The sequence below is a fragment of the Rhipicephalus microplus genome, chromosome X (assembly GCF_043290135.1).
Source record: "Rhipicephalus microplus isolate Deutch F79 chromosome X, USDA_Rmic, whole genome shotgun sequence".
Lineage (NCBI taxonomy): Eukaryota > Metazoa > Arthropoda > Arachnida > Ixodida > Ixodidae > Rhipicephalus > Rhipicephalus microplus.
In genome coordinates, this window is record NC_134710.1 from 458,163,815 (window position 1) to 458,180,402 (window position 16,588).

Here is a 16,588-nt window from a genome sequence, read left to right on the forward strand (position 1 = left end):
CAAGCATTTCCTAAGATATTGAATGACACTGCTTGCACATGTACAAACATTTGCTAGTTTTATTGAGGGTTGATGGTAAAGGGAATCAGTTGGTGCATCCAAGCCAGACAGAGATTGACTGGCCCTGAAAAGGGCCGTTTAGTTATATATCTTGCAGCTTGTTCCAGGTAGACAGGGCTTCATTCTGTAGAAATGGTAACTCATCACGCTGGTTCCCCAGCATGAAGAACATAACTTGAAGCTAACACTGACTCAGATGTTCTGAAATGTCATAGAGGGTACATGAAGGCTAGGTACATGAAGGTTGCAGTTATACTAACTGTACAGTCAGCATGCTTGTGTGATATGTGCATAGCTGCATCAAAGCCACGTGTGAGAATTGCGTGAACAGCTGAAAATCTCAATGGCAGCATAGCTTAAGAAGTCTGTCATCCCTTTTTTGCCAGTTTCCAATATCATCCTTCCATTTTCATGCATCTTCTTTCTATATATCTGGGGTTTTAATTCCCAAAACCACGATATATTAATGAGAAGGAAATTTTGAACATCTGGTGTTCTTTACTATCTTCACTTGTTTGCAGCACAACACCAGAAACACAGTACAGGGAAGGAGCAAAAGAGAAAGAAAAGACAACGCCGACTCTGAAAAAGACGGCACTAAGATCATGGCACGCACATGTCGTGATGTAAGCTGCCCAAAGAGTGGCCTCCCGTGAGAATAGTGAAGAATTGGGAATAGGATCTACCAGTAAGGGCTTTGTGTGCAATTCACAAACAGTGAAAAAGATCCACCAGGGGTGAACCACAGGTACATGGTGCACTCTGGTTGAGAGAGAGCAGAGTAAAACAGATGTGCCAGACAGGAGATTATAAATGGTTTTGTCTGAAGCTGGTGCCAGACCGAGCTCTGATTAAGCGTAAGGGAGTATTGAGCGCCAGGCCAATCTGATCCCATTCCTGTGATGGGGTGCAATGTGATGACAGGTGCGAATTCCATTTTCTTTTTTTTCCATGGGTTTAGGGAAATAATTTTTCAGGGATCAGATGGAAATACCTCCGACATACATACTAACATGCTTATTCCTGGGCGTAGTCATGCCTAGCCACCAGATGGGGAGAAAAAGGAATGTTTCCCAAAATGTGCGATAAAGTGTTTGGTGCTACGCCTTGACGGAAGTATTGATAGGTGCTTTGGAAACCGGTACGCCATTTCTGTAATCGTAAAATATGCAACTGCATGTGCCACTGCTAGGGATAGCGTGACACTCCCAGCCATTTCGGGGTAAGCCGTTTTAATCTACATGAAGATGTTAATGAGCCCGTTCTCCATCACAGCGGTAGCTGTGGCCATTCCTTCAACTAGGCCTACTGCAGCGCCAACTAAATGTCTGCATGAATTTAGCACTAGTACCGTACATAATAATCAGCACGTGCCTTGGGTTCACTTCGATGGTGTTGTGAATTCATCTTGCGTGACAATGGTTTAAGTTGCACGCCTGCCTTAACCATTACTGCAATAGGAGACCATGATTTATCGTCATGCATGGTGTTGCTTAGCTCAGTCCTCAGTGTTCGAAGCAGGTTCCACCTTGTGAGTGCCTGAGAGAGGCACAAGAGTTGATTTCTGCTCTGTGTTTCTATAATTTTCTAGCCTGTATTATACAGGAAGCGGATAGTGCTGGTGTGCGTCAGCTGCCTCGGTGTGCTCTCAACCGCCTGCCTGGTAAGACTGATAGCTCATTCTATCAGCGTCTTCTCGTACTCCCTCCTCACACTGCGACATGTCCTCCACTTGGAGGACATGATGACGGAACAAGATGATACGAAGCCCAAAACCGCAATGTTTGCAAGCCACAACCCGAGCAAACAATTCAACGGCGAGGCCAGAAAATCTACCTGACTAGGCCTGGAGCAACAAGCCAGAGGCCAGAGAGCATATTCTTGGCTGGATAGATGGATAGATGTGGCTGTACCCTTTAGATAGGGCGGCGGCAAACGCCACCTAGCCGTAATGCTTAGTGAACTAACCACTAGATTTTTTTCCCCCTTTAAATAGTAAAGTTGGACGGGTACTTTGAAGTGAAGGGTTTAATTTTCAATCGTGCCTTGACTTTAGCCACCAATTAGATGACCTCCTTCTAGTTAAGTCTACCCGCTTAAAGTCTATTTTGCCCTCCCTGTCCCTAAACACCAGTGCTTTGAAAAACTCTGCGCCATCATCTTAAACTATAAGGTGAAGCCCTTTACAGAGCATTGTCAAGTGTTCGGCAGTTTCTTCTTCCTCTTCACACGCACTGCATACTGTGTCTACCTCTTCGTATTTGGCCCGATATGTCTTGGTTCGCAATACTCCCGTCCTGGCCTCAAACAGTATAGAACTACCCTGAGTATTATCATAGATCCTTTCTTTGGCAATTTCCTGCTTAAAAGTTCGATAGATCTCTTGTGCGGACTTCTTAATCATGCCAATTCTCCACATGTCAGTCTCCGTTTCCTGCAGTTCCTTTTTAACCGATAGTTCTTTCTGGTTTGGCCACCTGCTGTTTTCTAAGTATTTACCAGTCAATTTCCTGGTTCGCTTCCTCCATTTTGTATCGACATTCTTCATGTACAAGTAGCTGAAAACCTTCATAGCCCAACGCTCCTCCCCCATTTCTCTCAATCGCTTCTCAAATTTTATCTTGCTGTTAGCTTCCCTGCCATCAAATGATGTCCATCCCATATCACCTTGTACTCCCTGGTTTGGTGTATTCCCGTGGGCTCCTAAAGCAAGCCTACCTATTTCACGTTGCCTAATTTCTAATCTTGCTTGAACTTCTGACCTCATGCACAAGACCGCGTTGCCGAACTTCAGCCCAGGAACCATGACCCCTTTCCATATTCCTCTCACAACATTATACCTATTGTAATTCCCCAGTGCCCTATTTTTCATCACTGCTGCATTCCTGTTATCTTTAGTCGTCACGCATATTTCGTGTTCCCTCAGGTACTCGGTCCCATTGCTTATCCATATGCCCAGTTATTTGTATTTATCTGTTATCTCCAGCGTGACTTCCTGTATTCTAAGCTCACTACCTTTGTTATCATTAAAAATCATGACTACTGATTTTTCCTAACTGAATCTAAAATCTGACCTATCTCCCTCATTACCGCAGATGTCCATCAACCTCTGCAAATCTTTCTTGTTGTCGGCCATTAGCACTATATCATCTGCGTAGATTAATGCTGGTAGTGCCTGATCAATGAGTTTTCCTTGTTTGACTAAAGAGAGGTTGAAGCCAAGTCCACTTGCCTCTAATTTGGCCTCTAATCCTTGTAGGTACATCATGAATAAGAAGGGTGACAGTGGGCACGCCTGCCTAAGTCCACGTTTCACCACTGTGGGCTTAGTTACATGTTTTTCCCACTTTTTAACTACCTTGTTAGTTTTATAGATTTCCTTTAAACGATTAGTGACTTCATCTTTTACACCCAGTGTGTCTAGTATTCCCCACAAGTCCTCTTGAACCACGCTATCGTACGCTCCCTTGAATTTCTGCAGGCCGGTAGGAAGCTTCACAGCGCAGCGCCTGATCTTGTGAAACGGCGCAGCCATGCAGGCAGGGCATTCAATCCCCTCCCTATTTTTTGTATACTACTGTCCTTGTGTACATCGTAGAACACATAACAGTAATGATAGCAAACAGATCATTGATTCGGGTAGGCTTGGTGTTTTTATCTAATATGGAACAACGAGGAAGCTGCTGAAGCCCGTGCCCGTATACAGCTGCTTTATATGGAGATGAAACTTTAACGAAAAAAAAAATGTAATGATAAACAGTAGGCTCATAACAAACAACATTTCTCTGAGGGTGCATGGAATATATGTCCCATGCAAGGCTATGCATTGCAGTTCTTACTGCATTAATTACGTACACGTACTGCAGGGCATGCAAGTGTATGCAGACATGCGCTGACGAAATGACATTTTTTGCTACACACAAACGTGCACCGCACCAAATAAGACGCACGTGTTTGTATAGTCAGGGAACACTCGTGAATATTGATGAAATCACACAGCTGGCTTACAGTATAAAACAAACACAATTGCGAACAATAAAATGCGACGCTGTTTAAAGAGGCGGACCCAGGTTACGAGGAGAATTATCAGTATGGCATACACACCACGTGTCAAGCTTTTGCAACATCTAAAGAGACTAAATATGGAAAGTTACCTTTGTAAGTTAACATGACAGTACCAAATGGAGAAGCCACACGAGAGAACAATTCACCGTGGGCTAAAGAATGTGTTTTAAATATTATACACAGCTTTGCAAGATAATATCGACGAGTTTTACTCGTCTAGGTGTGGGAGGTGTAGGCCTGATAAAATGCGATGTTGCTTCAGAGTCTTCCTTTCGTAATATTGCAATTTTATTCAACTCTTTCAAACGCGGCACCGTAAATTTCTACTGGGTGCTCGAACACGGCAAGCAGGTCACGGGGCAAAATCTTTGTAACATTTTATTACCGAAACAGCGATACTAGCAATGCTTGAGCTGCACTTGCTGTTTTCTAAACTGTAACCTCCTCAATCTCATCACTGTGATCAGGAAACAGAGAGGAAAAGTACAGCAGTAGTACGTAAAGAAATATTCAATTTCAAGCCCTTTAGCAATATCATCTAAACAAATTGCTAGTTTACTGTTGAATTCTCGATGGAAACAAACAGCTGATCAGGGACGCAAGCTTGGCTTGGCACTGGCTTGGCCGTTCATACAGAGGCAAAAGCCGCTGCAGGAAACTGGATTGCGGATCGTATTGAGACAAAATATTTTATACATTTTTGTTTTCTTTGTTTCATTTCTCTAATTGCTCTTGTGATGGCGTGGACCGCGCTTCGTGATCTCATGTACCGGCGCACTGTTTTTAAGTTTAGTATGGCGCACGATAATACATGATTGCGTGCTTTAATTTAAAAAGGTTCGCGAGTATGGCAGCAACACTGCAATGTCGGGAAGAGGATAGTAGTAGAACTAGTAGCAGCTGCATGCCCGGGTGGAGCGACTGATGCCCAGATTGAGGAATGTCAACCCGATGCCTTTTGTGTTGGCCGTTCTGGCAGTACCGCCGACTTTATAGAAAGAGACGACCCCGTCGCTTGTCGTCTTCTCTTTTCCTTCGGGCATCAGTGACAACATTGACGGACGACGTGTTCGACTCCACCGTGCACGTGAGTATAGGTTGGTTTTTCATTCGAGTGAATTCTTGTTCAGATTTGCAACTTGTCGACTTCATCCTGATCACCTGTCACTGGCAATAAGTCACATACGTGTGATATTTAGGTGAAATAAATGATAATGCACATTTTCTGCTCCATTTGCGTGACTTAGCTACACCAGGACATGAGGTAAACCTTTGTCGCCTAGCCACTAGCAGGCAAGATCGATCACTCGCATCCTTCAGTTCACGAATCAACGCGCCTGCCTTAAAATTAGTAAGCTGCTCGCAAAAAAATCTTACCGAGGCAATTTTGTTTTCTGTGAACAATGCACCGTAGATTTGTCTTGAATAACAAAAAAAAACTTGAAAAATAAATGTCGCGACCTTTTAGAAAACGCCGTGTCTAAGAGCTAGACGCGGCATTTTGTAAAAGGCTCATTGAATTCAGTATTTTTTCGTAGTTTCTGCTTGAAATTATTATTGTCTATGAATTTCATGGCCCAATCTTTCACTTTGGCTGAAAATCTCGGCGGCAAAAACTTTGTTCAGTGTCCCTTTAAGGGCAGGTGTAGATGCCATCATTTCAGTCGCAAATCTTTTTGCTAGTCGGTTGGCTGGTTAACAATAAGGGTACTAACTAGAGTTCCAGATTTCATCAGCAACATATCATCATGGCTTCATCAGATGCTGCAGTATATACATTCTATTCTCGTTTTTAAATAGGTGTACCGTATGGTCCACTGTTACAGGAAACAAGCGAGCTCATAAACAGTGAGCCATGTGGTGCTAACTGGCAGCGAGGCTTGTCAATGGGACGCATGCGCATAGAATCGGGGTGCGCCCAGTTTTGTCTGCCATTTCTCCGCCTGTACGTATGACAGCATTGGAAAGCGCATCCGTATTTTAGCTGCGCAGTTTATCTAGCCCAGTGCCTCCTGCTTCAGGGATTTCCTGTGAGCACAAAAAATGCATGATTTTAATCGTTGCTGCAGTGTTTTGCAAGTTGTCACTGTAAAGCACATCATATTTTTTGCATAATGCTCGCTGCAACTAGCAAGTTTCGATGACTCAAAATGCTGTTCAGGTCTGATGTAGCAAACATTTTAAGCTCGTCCTCGTGACCATGAAATCTTGGTTTATTAAATAATGGAAGGCAGAGTTGGTATCAGTTGATTTACAGTGTGAAAATGAAAAGTGCGAAGGACCGTGCCTCGCAAGTAAGCCCCGAGAGCATGAGCAGAGAAGTAGCAGATGAGGATGCTCATGCGCTGCATTTCCAAATCTCACCAGCACTAATGCTTGACGGACTGCTGGCCACGCACTAGCGTGTTCTTTCTGAAACAGGACTTTGGCCCCGTAAGCAAGTTCTTGAAGGGCATAAGTAAAACGTAGAATGGGCCCCCTAAATGCACCCATCCTTAAACCATTGGGCTTATGAATTAGTGCCCTTTTCAAAATACAACTCTTCTGAGCAATAAATTGTGACAGAACAGTGCACGAAGTTTAAAAATGGGAAAAAAGTATACATAGTGTTCTTGTGATGTCACTTCTGCCGTTGTCGCCCTCTCCCGCCATGCCCGGGTAACTCCCTGGGTACCTACGGCAGTTCACGTGCTGCAGTGCGGTTTGTTGGGGGCTCGTCATCTGTTGCTGTGAACGATGTGGAAGGATTGTGGTTTTTTGTTGTCTTACTTTAACGAGCTCATTGGATTAGGAAGGCCTCGCTCGTTCACTCGATACAAGACCAGATAATCAAGATGTGCGACACATACACCAGCCACGGCGTGTACCGGCTGCCCGGCACAACCTATGAGGGCCTATTATCTTGCTTTCACTACAAATTGCCTGGCCCAAAAACAAGTGAAAGCTCAAAATCTCTCGAGCCGCAATTTTAAGAGTGGATGTGCGAAGCGCAGCAGCTTCCATCGAAAACTAGTTGTGCAGAGCTAGGCAAGTTTACAAGAGATATAATATTATGAATATATTGTCACGGCCTACGCCACCAAAGTAGCAATGCCCCCCCCCCCCCCAAGTGTTTTAAACAATGCTGATGTTGAGCTTGAGCCTCTTTGATTGCAATTTGTGGAAATCGTTGAGGAAAATATCATACAAGGCAGATAGCGACTTTGCGTAGTGTGTGCCGCGGTAATGCCAGCCATCACTTTATTTTTCGCGTATGCTTTAACACACTTTTCACTTTGTATTTTGCTTTTGTTGTACGCTAATGTACAGTGGAGTCACTGAACATGATAGAGACCGTGTATAGAATTAATTGACTAATTAAAAAAAATCCTGACGCCCAACTTGAACCGATCGGCTATACTTCAAAGTGAACAAATATTGTTTCCCATTCTTTAGAGTTTGTTTCAATGCAATACCAAATCTCCGCGATCGCCATCACGATTTTAACCGCCTTTCTCGCCATCATCATTTTAACTGCGGACAAGTTGGTATGTACAGTATCTTGGTAAGCTATATCTGTTTGCAGGTAAATACTTGGCTTTGGCACTTACCCGTAATGAAGTGTCACCTGAAGATGCAAATATTGCAAAGTTTCTTCAAGTAGCTTTTGTTAATCTGCACCAGCCAAATACGCTGGTACTTTTAGGAAATTCGGAATGTGCGTTCTCAATTTTAGGTTATAACTTTCAGCGAAGAAACATCCTAAGCTCTGCTCCCTCTGCGTGGACTACTAAATCAACTTGCCTCACTAGCAGCTCATAATTTCTCAAACTTGCATCGTGAGGCAAAACTAAACGGGTGCAAGCACTAGAAGACAACATGGCAGTTGTAGGCGATAGATTCGGTTGGTGCCCAGGCATGTTGGTGGCGCATTTCAGAAGTGACGAAAAGGCGCTGCGAGATCCACGTGCACACTTTGTATAGTTGCTGTATTGGACAGCAAACTTTTTTTATCTGGGCAGTTTTACCAAAGGAAGCTTCATCATATGGCGTGATAAATGAAGCGAATCCACAGGTTGAACCACATCATAGCCTCGCTGTGCTTTTGTACTTTTTTTAGCTCGCAAAATTTATTTGTACATATAAGTGACAACTTGCCAGTAATAAGGCAGCACTCGTTTCTTTACCATATGATCATCTCCGGTGTGCTGCTGCCTCAATATTTCAATTTCTAAGCATTTACACCATTGTATGCTAACTTTTCCTTCAAAGTGAGACAAGCCACATGTGTATCGTAGATTAAGAAGCATGCCAGTTTCACGTACTTGCAAGGTAAACATCAGAAATGCACAGTTGATCAAAAATACTAGTTTAATGGTGCATCTACATAGCAGAGCACCTGTGGCACCTCGGGAACAAGATAATGCCACATATGTTACAACAGATAATTAAAAAAGACAGGGGACGTGCCGTGAACAAATAGAAACAAAAATAAAATGGCACGTGGCAGCGAGCGAAGGCGGCAAGGGGGGGGAGCCCGTGGGACTGCAGCGGATGAACGTAGGGTGTGTGTTTAATATGTGGAAGAAAAAAAAATTCAAAATTTTGGCGACTGAAATGAGGGTGACTTAGTGAGTGCGCTCATGACGAGAGTAAACACGGTTATTATTTTTTTTCAAATCTCTTTTGAAAGCCACGAAAAATCTGTATGTGGTGCAGCCTAACAGAAGGTCCGTGAAGGCAAATTATGAATTCGTCGTTGTACAAAGGCCTATTTTTTTTTTTTCATGCGCACCATCCTCGCCGCGGTGGTCTAGTGGCTAAGGTACTCGGCTGCTGACCCGCAGGGCGCGGGTTCGAATCCCGGCTGCGGCGGCTGCATTTCCGATGGAGGCGGAAATGTTGTAGGCCCGTGTGCTCAGATTTAGGTGCACGTTAAAGAACCCCAGCTGGTCTAAATTTCCGGAGCCCTCCACTACGGCGTCTCTCATAATCATATAGTGGTTTTGGGACGTTAAACCCCACATATCAATCAATCAATCATGCGCACCATAAATAATGCTCAAAATTTAATTGCATATGTTGTTTTCATCCTGGCTGTATTCCGTGCTGTTTATGATGTAAAAAAAAAAGTAGCACGCTGAAGTGGTGCTGCTTTTGGGCAACAGTTGAAAATGGCGGGGTGCATGAATGCGGAATACTGCCGCTTACACTCAAATCACTGTTGTGGTCACCTCCCACTGTTTGCAGCATGTGTTGTGTATACACAGCTGCATTTTTCCTAGCTAGAAAAATTTGATTTTAGGTGTTTCACGCCATTTTCCATGTAACTATTCCACAATTACACACACTGATCAGCAGGCTTTCAATTGCGCTGAAGGACACAGGTGCCATAAAATTCATAGTCAATTCTTTCAAGAAACCGTATGTAAAGGCTGAAGCTTCATGCGTACATACACACACACATACGCCATATTGTCTTTTGTACTTTATGAAAGCTGCGAAGGTCTCATGTGCTTCCAAGCGTAACCTGTCTTATTTATTCTCCATCACCGCACAAGTTTTGTGAGTTTCAAATAAAACTACTTTGCGCATGGCCACGTTTGGGTAATTTTTTGTGTAGGTGTTATTTGAGCAGCCTACAGTGTTTACTTTATAAGCCTGTATGTATATGTTGCATTATAAGGATGCAGAATGTGTGTGGCTGTACAATATAGATGAAAGTAAAAATTAAGTGTGTCTATTGTAGTGTTCTTGCAACCAATCTTACCCCCGTATTCTAGAACGTCCCTCCACTCAACGCTTCACCTTCACTTGAGATGGCTGATGGGAGCGCCGTCTCTAAGCAGAGAAAGTCGCTGCATGTCAGCAATAATCTGCTGTGATTCTCGAGTAGCGCAGCGTCGCTTTCAAACGAGCAGCGGCACAGTGCTCAACTCTGTCAAGTGAAGGGTGAAAGTCGAGTCGGGGAGCGTTTATGAATATGGGGTTTAGTTTTGTTGTCTTGTTAACCTGCCATTAACACTGTATTGATGGTACTTTGCTCTAGCTGTACAGTGCTCTCCAAGGCACAAGGAGGCACCGCAGGGGGAAGGCTCGGAGCAAACCATGCGTGAGTTTCCTTTCATTGTTACACTATGCACGTATTAAGTGATAGACTTTAATGTATGCTATTTGTATTGTGCAAGTTTTTGGGGACATACAACTTCCAACACTTATATGTTCTGACGAAAATCACGCAAGAATGAGAGAAGCTTGTGCAAAAATTATGCAAGAGTGTAAGAAGCTTTTGCAGAAGTCTGTGAAATGAAGTTTTGAAAATTTGTGGCAATGTGTCATTGTACAGTGGTCAACAGTCTTGCTCAGCATGCTTGACTGCAGGGCTCCCGGCTGCACAGGCGCATCTACGGAGTGCCTGATGCATGATGGGCCAAATGTCAGCCTGCACACTGGTGCCTCTTATCCCCGTTTGTCTGTTACATCAGTGTCTCTTGTAGAGGGGATCAATTGTGCTACCTCTTTTTTTTCGAATGTAATGAGCTCTTTTTCCAGATTATTGTTGCTTTAAGGTAGAGCCTCACATTTCAGTCAAATACTGAAGATTCTATTTTTCCTTCTAGATGCTATGAAGTCACTCCTTGTGTTACAATAGAGTGAACACTGTTATGAGGAAAGCTACTTTATGGAGTTAACTCACTCCATATTGACTTGACACACAGAATTGGTGAAAACTACACTCCATTCCAGCTGCATTAGGAATAATGTTCATTTGCATACTTCTGTTTCTTTTGTTTGTTTGTTGGCTGGAGGTTTGAAGTATAGGGAGGCCAGAGGGCACTGTGTAGTCTTTCTTCATCTTCCCAATTTTGTGAACATCAATTGATAGGCGTATGGGAAGCAGCCAGCATGCTGAAACAGCGGTGCAAGCATGCAAGATGTTCACCATTGCATGCAGTCAGTTGCTGTGAGCAACCTACTGCATACAATTAACTGCGAGTGGTGAACTAACGCTGCACTATGTGTGCCTCCTGGAAAGCTGCAATGGTAAAGTGCCACAATCGTATAGTAACATGGATAAAATCGCAATTTGTTTGTTGAATAATTTTGCAACAAAATCAATGGAGTTTTGGATAAATTTGTGTATCTGCCTGGTTCATCAAAGCTACAGAGTCAAATGCGGTATATACTCGCATATTATGTGTACTTTTTTTGTCGATTCGGTTATGTGCGAAGCTAGTAGGAATCGCTGGCCTAAAAGCCCAACTGGGAATATATGTTGCAGGCGCTGTCACAGCTGTCTCAAAGCCGATTGTCATTTGTTTGCTAAGCCTGTTCAAATGCCCCCATTTTCTTGAAGTTCTTCCGAACATTGCTCATAAAAACCAGTTCTCACGACAGGGTTATACCAGAGAACATAAGTACTCTCCTATAAATGTCGGGAACCCAACGCAAAGTAAGATGCAGACAAGGAAGCGCGATGCCAACACAGTGCTGTGTGTGTCGCCCTTCATGTGTGTGTGTGTCCATTCCTTGTCCCAGTCTTCTATTGCGTTGTGTTCCCTCCGATATTTAACCAACACACCCAAGCTTCTATGCTAAGTCTTATTCAACGCACTCTTCTGCGGGCTCCCATACTGAATATTGCATGTCGAAGAACTCCACGCTGATGTGCTTAGCGGTAGCACGGTTTCAGTTTTCTTCGGTAAGCTTTATAACAGCAATCTGCCTCGTATATAATTATTGTAGCCTATCACAAGGAACGGTAAAAACGCAATGGCCAGATGGCGAAACCGAAAAAAAAAAGAAAATGAGTGCGAAAACCTGCCTCATCTAGTTGATGTGACAGGTCCTTGCACGCGTTCAACATCTGTGCTGTGTCTCGGGAATACATTCTTGCCGTGGAAGAGGTGGGAAGATAGGAGGCAAACCTTTAGGCATTTCGGACTACACATAAACAGGTTTCGGTTTTCAAGTTCGATATTCTAGGGAAAGCATAAAAGTTCATGGAAGAAGGGACCTTGCACTCAGTCCATTTTGTGTAAGACTGCACTCGCCTGCTCGACAAGAGATGTGCCTGACCAGAGCATCATGAAGTCAAATGTGTCTGTGTGTGTGCTGGCAAGGTGGCTCGGGCTGGTTGGGGAGGGCAAAGTATGCGAGCAAAAAGTTTCTTTTAGTAAAGCAGGCTGGCTAATTATACTGGTGAGCAAATTATGTGAGGATGCAAATTGTGCGAGTAAATATGGTATGTACTCTTGTATGTTTCAGCTCTGTTGCTACGGATCGGGCGGATCCAACTTGGCATCCGGCAGCAACAAAGAGATGTTCTGCAGGAGGTGCGACAGCTGAAGCACTAGGTACGGCTCTTGTCCGTGCCTCAGCACGCCCAGCCAGCACAGCGCCCTTCTGACCTTCTGACCTTCCCCAGCTGCCTGCTGGTACAATTGGAGAAGTGGAGGCAGCTGTGCAGAGTAAAGCTGTGGCTGCGGCTTTGGTGTATATTTCTTGATTTTTAATATGCCTATGTAACATGCAGTAATTTAGTACTGCTTTAAGATACTGTGTTTCGGGAAACAAACTAGTCAGGTTATCTCATGAGCCACTGTACTACAGTCGAATATGAATAATTTGTATTCAAAGAGGCCAGAAAATTTGTTCAAATTAAAAGAAGTTCAAAATAATGAAAGTTACCGTAATTACTTGAATCAAACACACACCTTTTTTCCGGTTAAGAGAGTTCATAAATCGCATGTGCGTTAGAATCGAGTATGAAAAAAAAAATGAATATGGTCATTCTATTGCCATCGCCACTTACAAAATGGCCGCTGCCTACGTGCGTCGGCATGGCGCGTCGGTCATTTCTGCCTATGTGTTTCCCATGCGCGGCACTTCATACGTGTGCTGAGAAGTTCGTCATCTTGTAGTACATAAGCATCGACGCATGCCGACTCCAAAAACTCGACGAGTGCACCACAATGCTGCTTCTAAAAGAAAAGTCGTCGCGTGTGCCGGAACGGACAGAAATCGGGCCGCATCGCGGTCATTCGGAGTTCCCGAAACGTGTGTGCGGGACTGGCGGAAACAAAAGCAGAATATTGTCGACAGCACAGATTCACGCAAAGGCTTCAGTGGACCACAGCAGGGTCGGTTTCCACAAATTGAAGAGCTGCTCGGCGAGTATGTGATTAAGCAGTGAGCGGCACAGTGGCCCGTGACGACAGAACTGCTCCAAGTGCAGGCTATGCAGTTAGCCTTAGAAAAAGGGCTAATGCAGAGCCATTTTAAAGCGAGCAGGTGCTGACTAACGAACTTTATGAAGAGAAAAGGCTTTTCCCTCCGAAGGCGAACGGGCATATGCCGGAAGTTGACGGAGGAGTACGAAGAAAAGCTTCAGAGTCTTCAGAGGTTCCTCCTAAACTTGCGGCACAACAACGGCTACCTGCTTGGGCAAATCGGGAATGCCGATCACACGCCTTTTTACTTCGACATGCCTGGCACCACAACCGTCTAGGAGAAGGGGGCGAAGCAAGTTCGTGTACTGACATCGGGCCACGGTAAAACTAGAGTGACAGCAATGCTCCGTTGCACGTCAGATAGGCATAAGCTTCCCCCGTACTTCATATTTAAACGGAAGACGCTCTCAAAAAGAGTTGTTTTCTCGAGTGGTGTGATCAAGCGGGCCAACGAGAAAAAAGGGTGCGCGTTGCAACCGATGTCTTAGGTTTTTTTTTTTTTTTTTTTTTTTGTGGAAACCGGGCGCGCGTTACAATCGAGGGCGCGGTAGAATCGAATAAATACGGTATACGAGCGGAGGGCTCACCATGCAGTGATGCATGTGCATGGAGAAGTTTAATTCACAAATTGCAGGACATCCGTCATTAATTAAAGTAGTCAATACATGTCTGTACGAAGGCCAACGAGTCAACAAGTTTTGCGTGCAGTTTGCAAAGCATTTGTACTTCGGCTTCAGTATTCTCCTGGCAAAAGAAGTTGCGCGCGGCAATGTCCAGTACTGACACTCTTCGAAGACAACTGTGTTTCCACTGTTACCATCTGCGCTGCAGCCGGAGCGTGGCCAGCACATGATGAGAAAGGAAGAGCGTCTCCACCTGGAGAAAAGCAGATCGGCATTCGAGAGAGAAACACTCCGCGGCAGCTTTTTTTTTTTTTTTCTCTTCATGCGCGGTGTTGATAGGAGAAGAGTCTCTACATAGCAGGAACGAAAAACAGGGAAGCGTGACACCGGCGCATTGCAGATCGGTATGAGAGAGAGCCAACTCTCTGCGACAGCTTTTTTTCCCCTCTTTCTCTTCGTGCGCAGTGTTAAGAGGAAAAGGGTCTCTACGTGGCAGGGACGGAAAAAGCCGAAGCGTGGCACAGGAATGTCGCAGATTGGCATTTGGCAAACATTCCACCGCAGTCTTTTCTTTCCTTTTCTTCATTTTCTTCTTCAAGCACAGCGATGAGGTGTCTGAAGTGCTACCCCATGATTGGGCGGGGTACTGAGAGCATTTTCGGAGCGCGGTATAGCTTTTATAGGACCACAGCGTCAGTTCGAATTAAGTGTGTTGGAATTAATGAGATTCGACTGTATTTACTATAGTCTGTGAAGTCCGAGTGAACTATCCTAAGCTAGCAGACGATGTAGGCGGCATCGTGTGTTAGATGGGCAGTGACTAGCAATAGCCTGCTTAAAACAGACATTCAGTAATTTTGTTCATTTATCACCCTATTTCGTGTCCGCTGCGGCTCTCTCTACTTTGAGCTACAGTTCATCCTGCCTTGTGTTAGCCGATTTCTTACTTTTTTAAAAATCTAACATGCACCCAATTTCGCAGGGTTAAGAAAAATGCACCTTTGTTTATTGTGATGAGATTTCTATAGCGACATGCCTCTTTGTTGGCTATCACAGAAAAATATAAACAGCAAATGGTGCGACCATCTAGTGCGACCTTTATTTTTCTATCAGTTTCATCTATGACCAAGATTTGGTCGCTCTAAGGTTGCCTCTTAGTACGCCTTGATCATGTTCATTTATCTTGTTGTGCTCTGCTTACAATGCATTGATTAAAAACATGTCCAAGCTTCTATTTGAATTCCACATATTTTATCGTTTTTCACCTGTAGAAGCTACTCCTGGTCAACATTCAGGCAAAGACATAGTAACCTCGAAGAAACGTGTATTGGAATTTGAGCACTGTACAAAGTAATTATACTATTTCATAGCTAGAATCAATATTTATTAAGGGTTATAACAGTGTTGTATTTGATTTCATAACAGCGAAACTGCATATCAGAGAAGGACTCTGAAAGGTTCTCACACTGAGTGTGAGAGGGCTGATGTGGAAACCATTTTAGGTCAAGTGAGTTGAAGTTAGCGTAAAAAAACAATGAAATGTTGTGATGCCCAAAAATTCAAGTTGTTGTTTTCAGTGTCCTCTTCTTGCAGATTTTTATAATGAAAACATTTCGATGTGCTGTTGCGTTTACCCCATCTATGCTTCTTGCATTTTTTTACAGCGCAAGCACCTCCTGCAGATTGGGGGACGTGGCCTCCGAGAAATTGCTGTGAATGCCATGAAGGCTGTATTGGCACATGACGTGCAAGTGCTGTACAGCCTTCATGGCAGAAAAGGGAAAAGGGCCTTTGTGAACCTGAGGCTCTGTAGATTAGTGACAGGTTAGACTTGTTCATTGTTTTATGTGTGTGTACCCTTGTGTATTCTCTGTACTGCAGTGCTTCATGTGTACTATGGTATTTCTGTTCTTGTATGCAGATGTCATCTGCCAAAAAGCAGGGTGCGACCAGGTGGAGGCCCTCAACTTTATTAAGAGGTGGCTGCCAGGGTCTGGTGATCGCTGTGGGGGCAGGAAGCGGCGCTTCAGAGAAGCATTTGTTGTGGAGCAGCCCGATGATTCCCACTCTCAGAGTGCAGATTATCGGCTGCTCGCGGCAGCTGGCTTCCTGCCCAGCCACAGCAGCCAGCGCCTTGACAGCACCACTGCCACTGTGCCCCCAACGCAACCTGACCTGCAGTAGAGCGGGCCTTTTTTAGTTGTGTATATATATTTTTCAATGTATACATTTTTTGTTGTACCAAATAAATAAAAAAAAACAAAGAATAAATGGTCTGCAGACTGTCGGTGGTGCACTGTTCGGCTAGCTTATGCTGATTCGAAAGCACCATCACCATGTTTTAGTTACAAAAAAATGCTCTAAACTGTATGAATATTCTCGATTATAATGTGGGGGACATATGTGGGGATTGCAAGTGGGGGACATACGCTGTCAGCATTTACTTCCTAACGACTTTTTTCGATCTGCTGTACCAAATACCAGTACCAAATAAAGCACTTGCTATTGCAAAAGATGGATTGGTAAAAAAATAAACTACACTTCTAGTGTTAGCAAAGGGAATGAGGTATAAAAGATGAAATAGATCGAGTAACTGCTTTCAGTTCTCAGCATTCAATTTTCTGTTGC

At 44.0% G+C, this 16,588-nt stretch overlaps 1 protein-coding gene across 4 annotated transcripts; it reads left to right on the plus strand.

The window, feature by feature from the left end:
- Positions 1-1,671: 1,671 nt before the first annotated feature.
- LOC142776653 (uncharacterized) lies at positions 1,672-16,231 on the plus strand. Of its 4 annotated transcripts, none has more exons than XM_075880660.1 (5): positions 1,672-5,212; positions 10,154-10,216; positions 12,373-12,461; positions 15,625-15,784; positions 15,882-16,231. In XM_075880660.1, the coding sequence occupies exons 4-5, from the start codon at positions 15,682-15,684 to the stop codon at positions 16,142-16,144; spliced, it is 366 nt and encodes a 121-aa protein (XP_075736775.1). In that variant the 5' UTR covers positions 1,672-5,212; positions 10,154-10,216; positions 12,373-12,461; positions 15,625-15,681; the 3' UTR covers positions 16,145-16,231. The 4 variants fall into 4 exon arrangements, with proteins under 4 accessions (XP_075736775.1, XP_075736772.1, XP_075736774.1 ...); XM_075880659.1 differs by having other exon boundaries at positions 1,673-5,212; positions 12,373-12,598; XM_075880657.1 differs by having other exon boundaries at positions 12,373-15,784.
- The last annotated feature ends 357 nt before the right edge of the window (positions 16,232-16,588 follow it).

Bases quoted from the DNA above. Each gene is read 5' to 3' on its own strand.
- LOC142776653 (XM_075880657.1), top strand. From the start codon at position 15,508: ATGCCCAAAAATTCAAGTTGTTGTTTTCAGTGTCCTCTTCTTGCAGAT. The intron at 15,785-15,881 runs GTTAGACTTGTT...TCTTGTATGCAG, and splicing joins GCTCTGTAGATTAGTGACAG to ATGTCATCTGCCAAAAAGCA.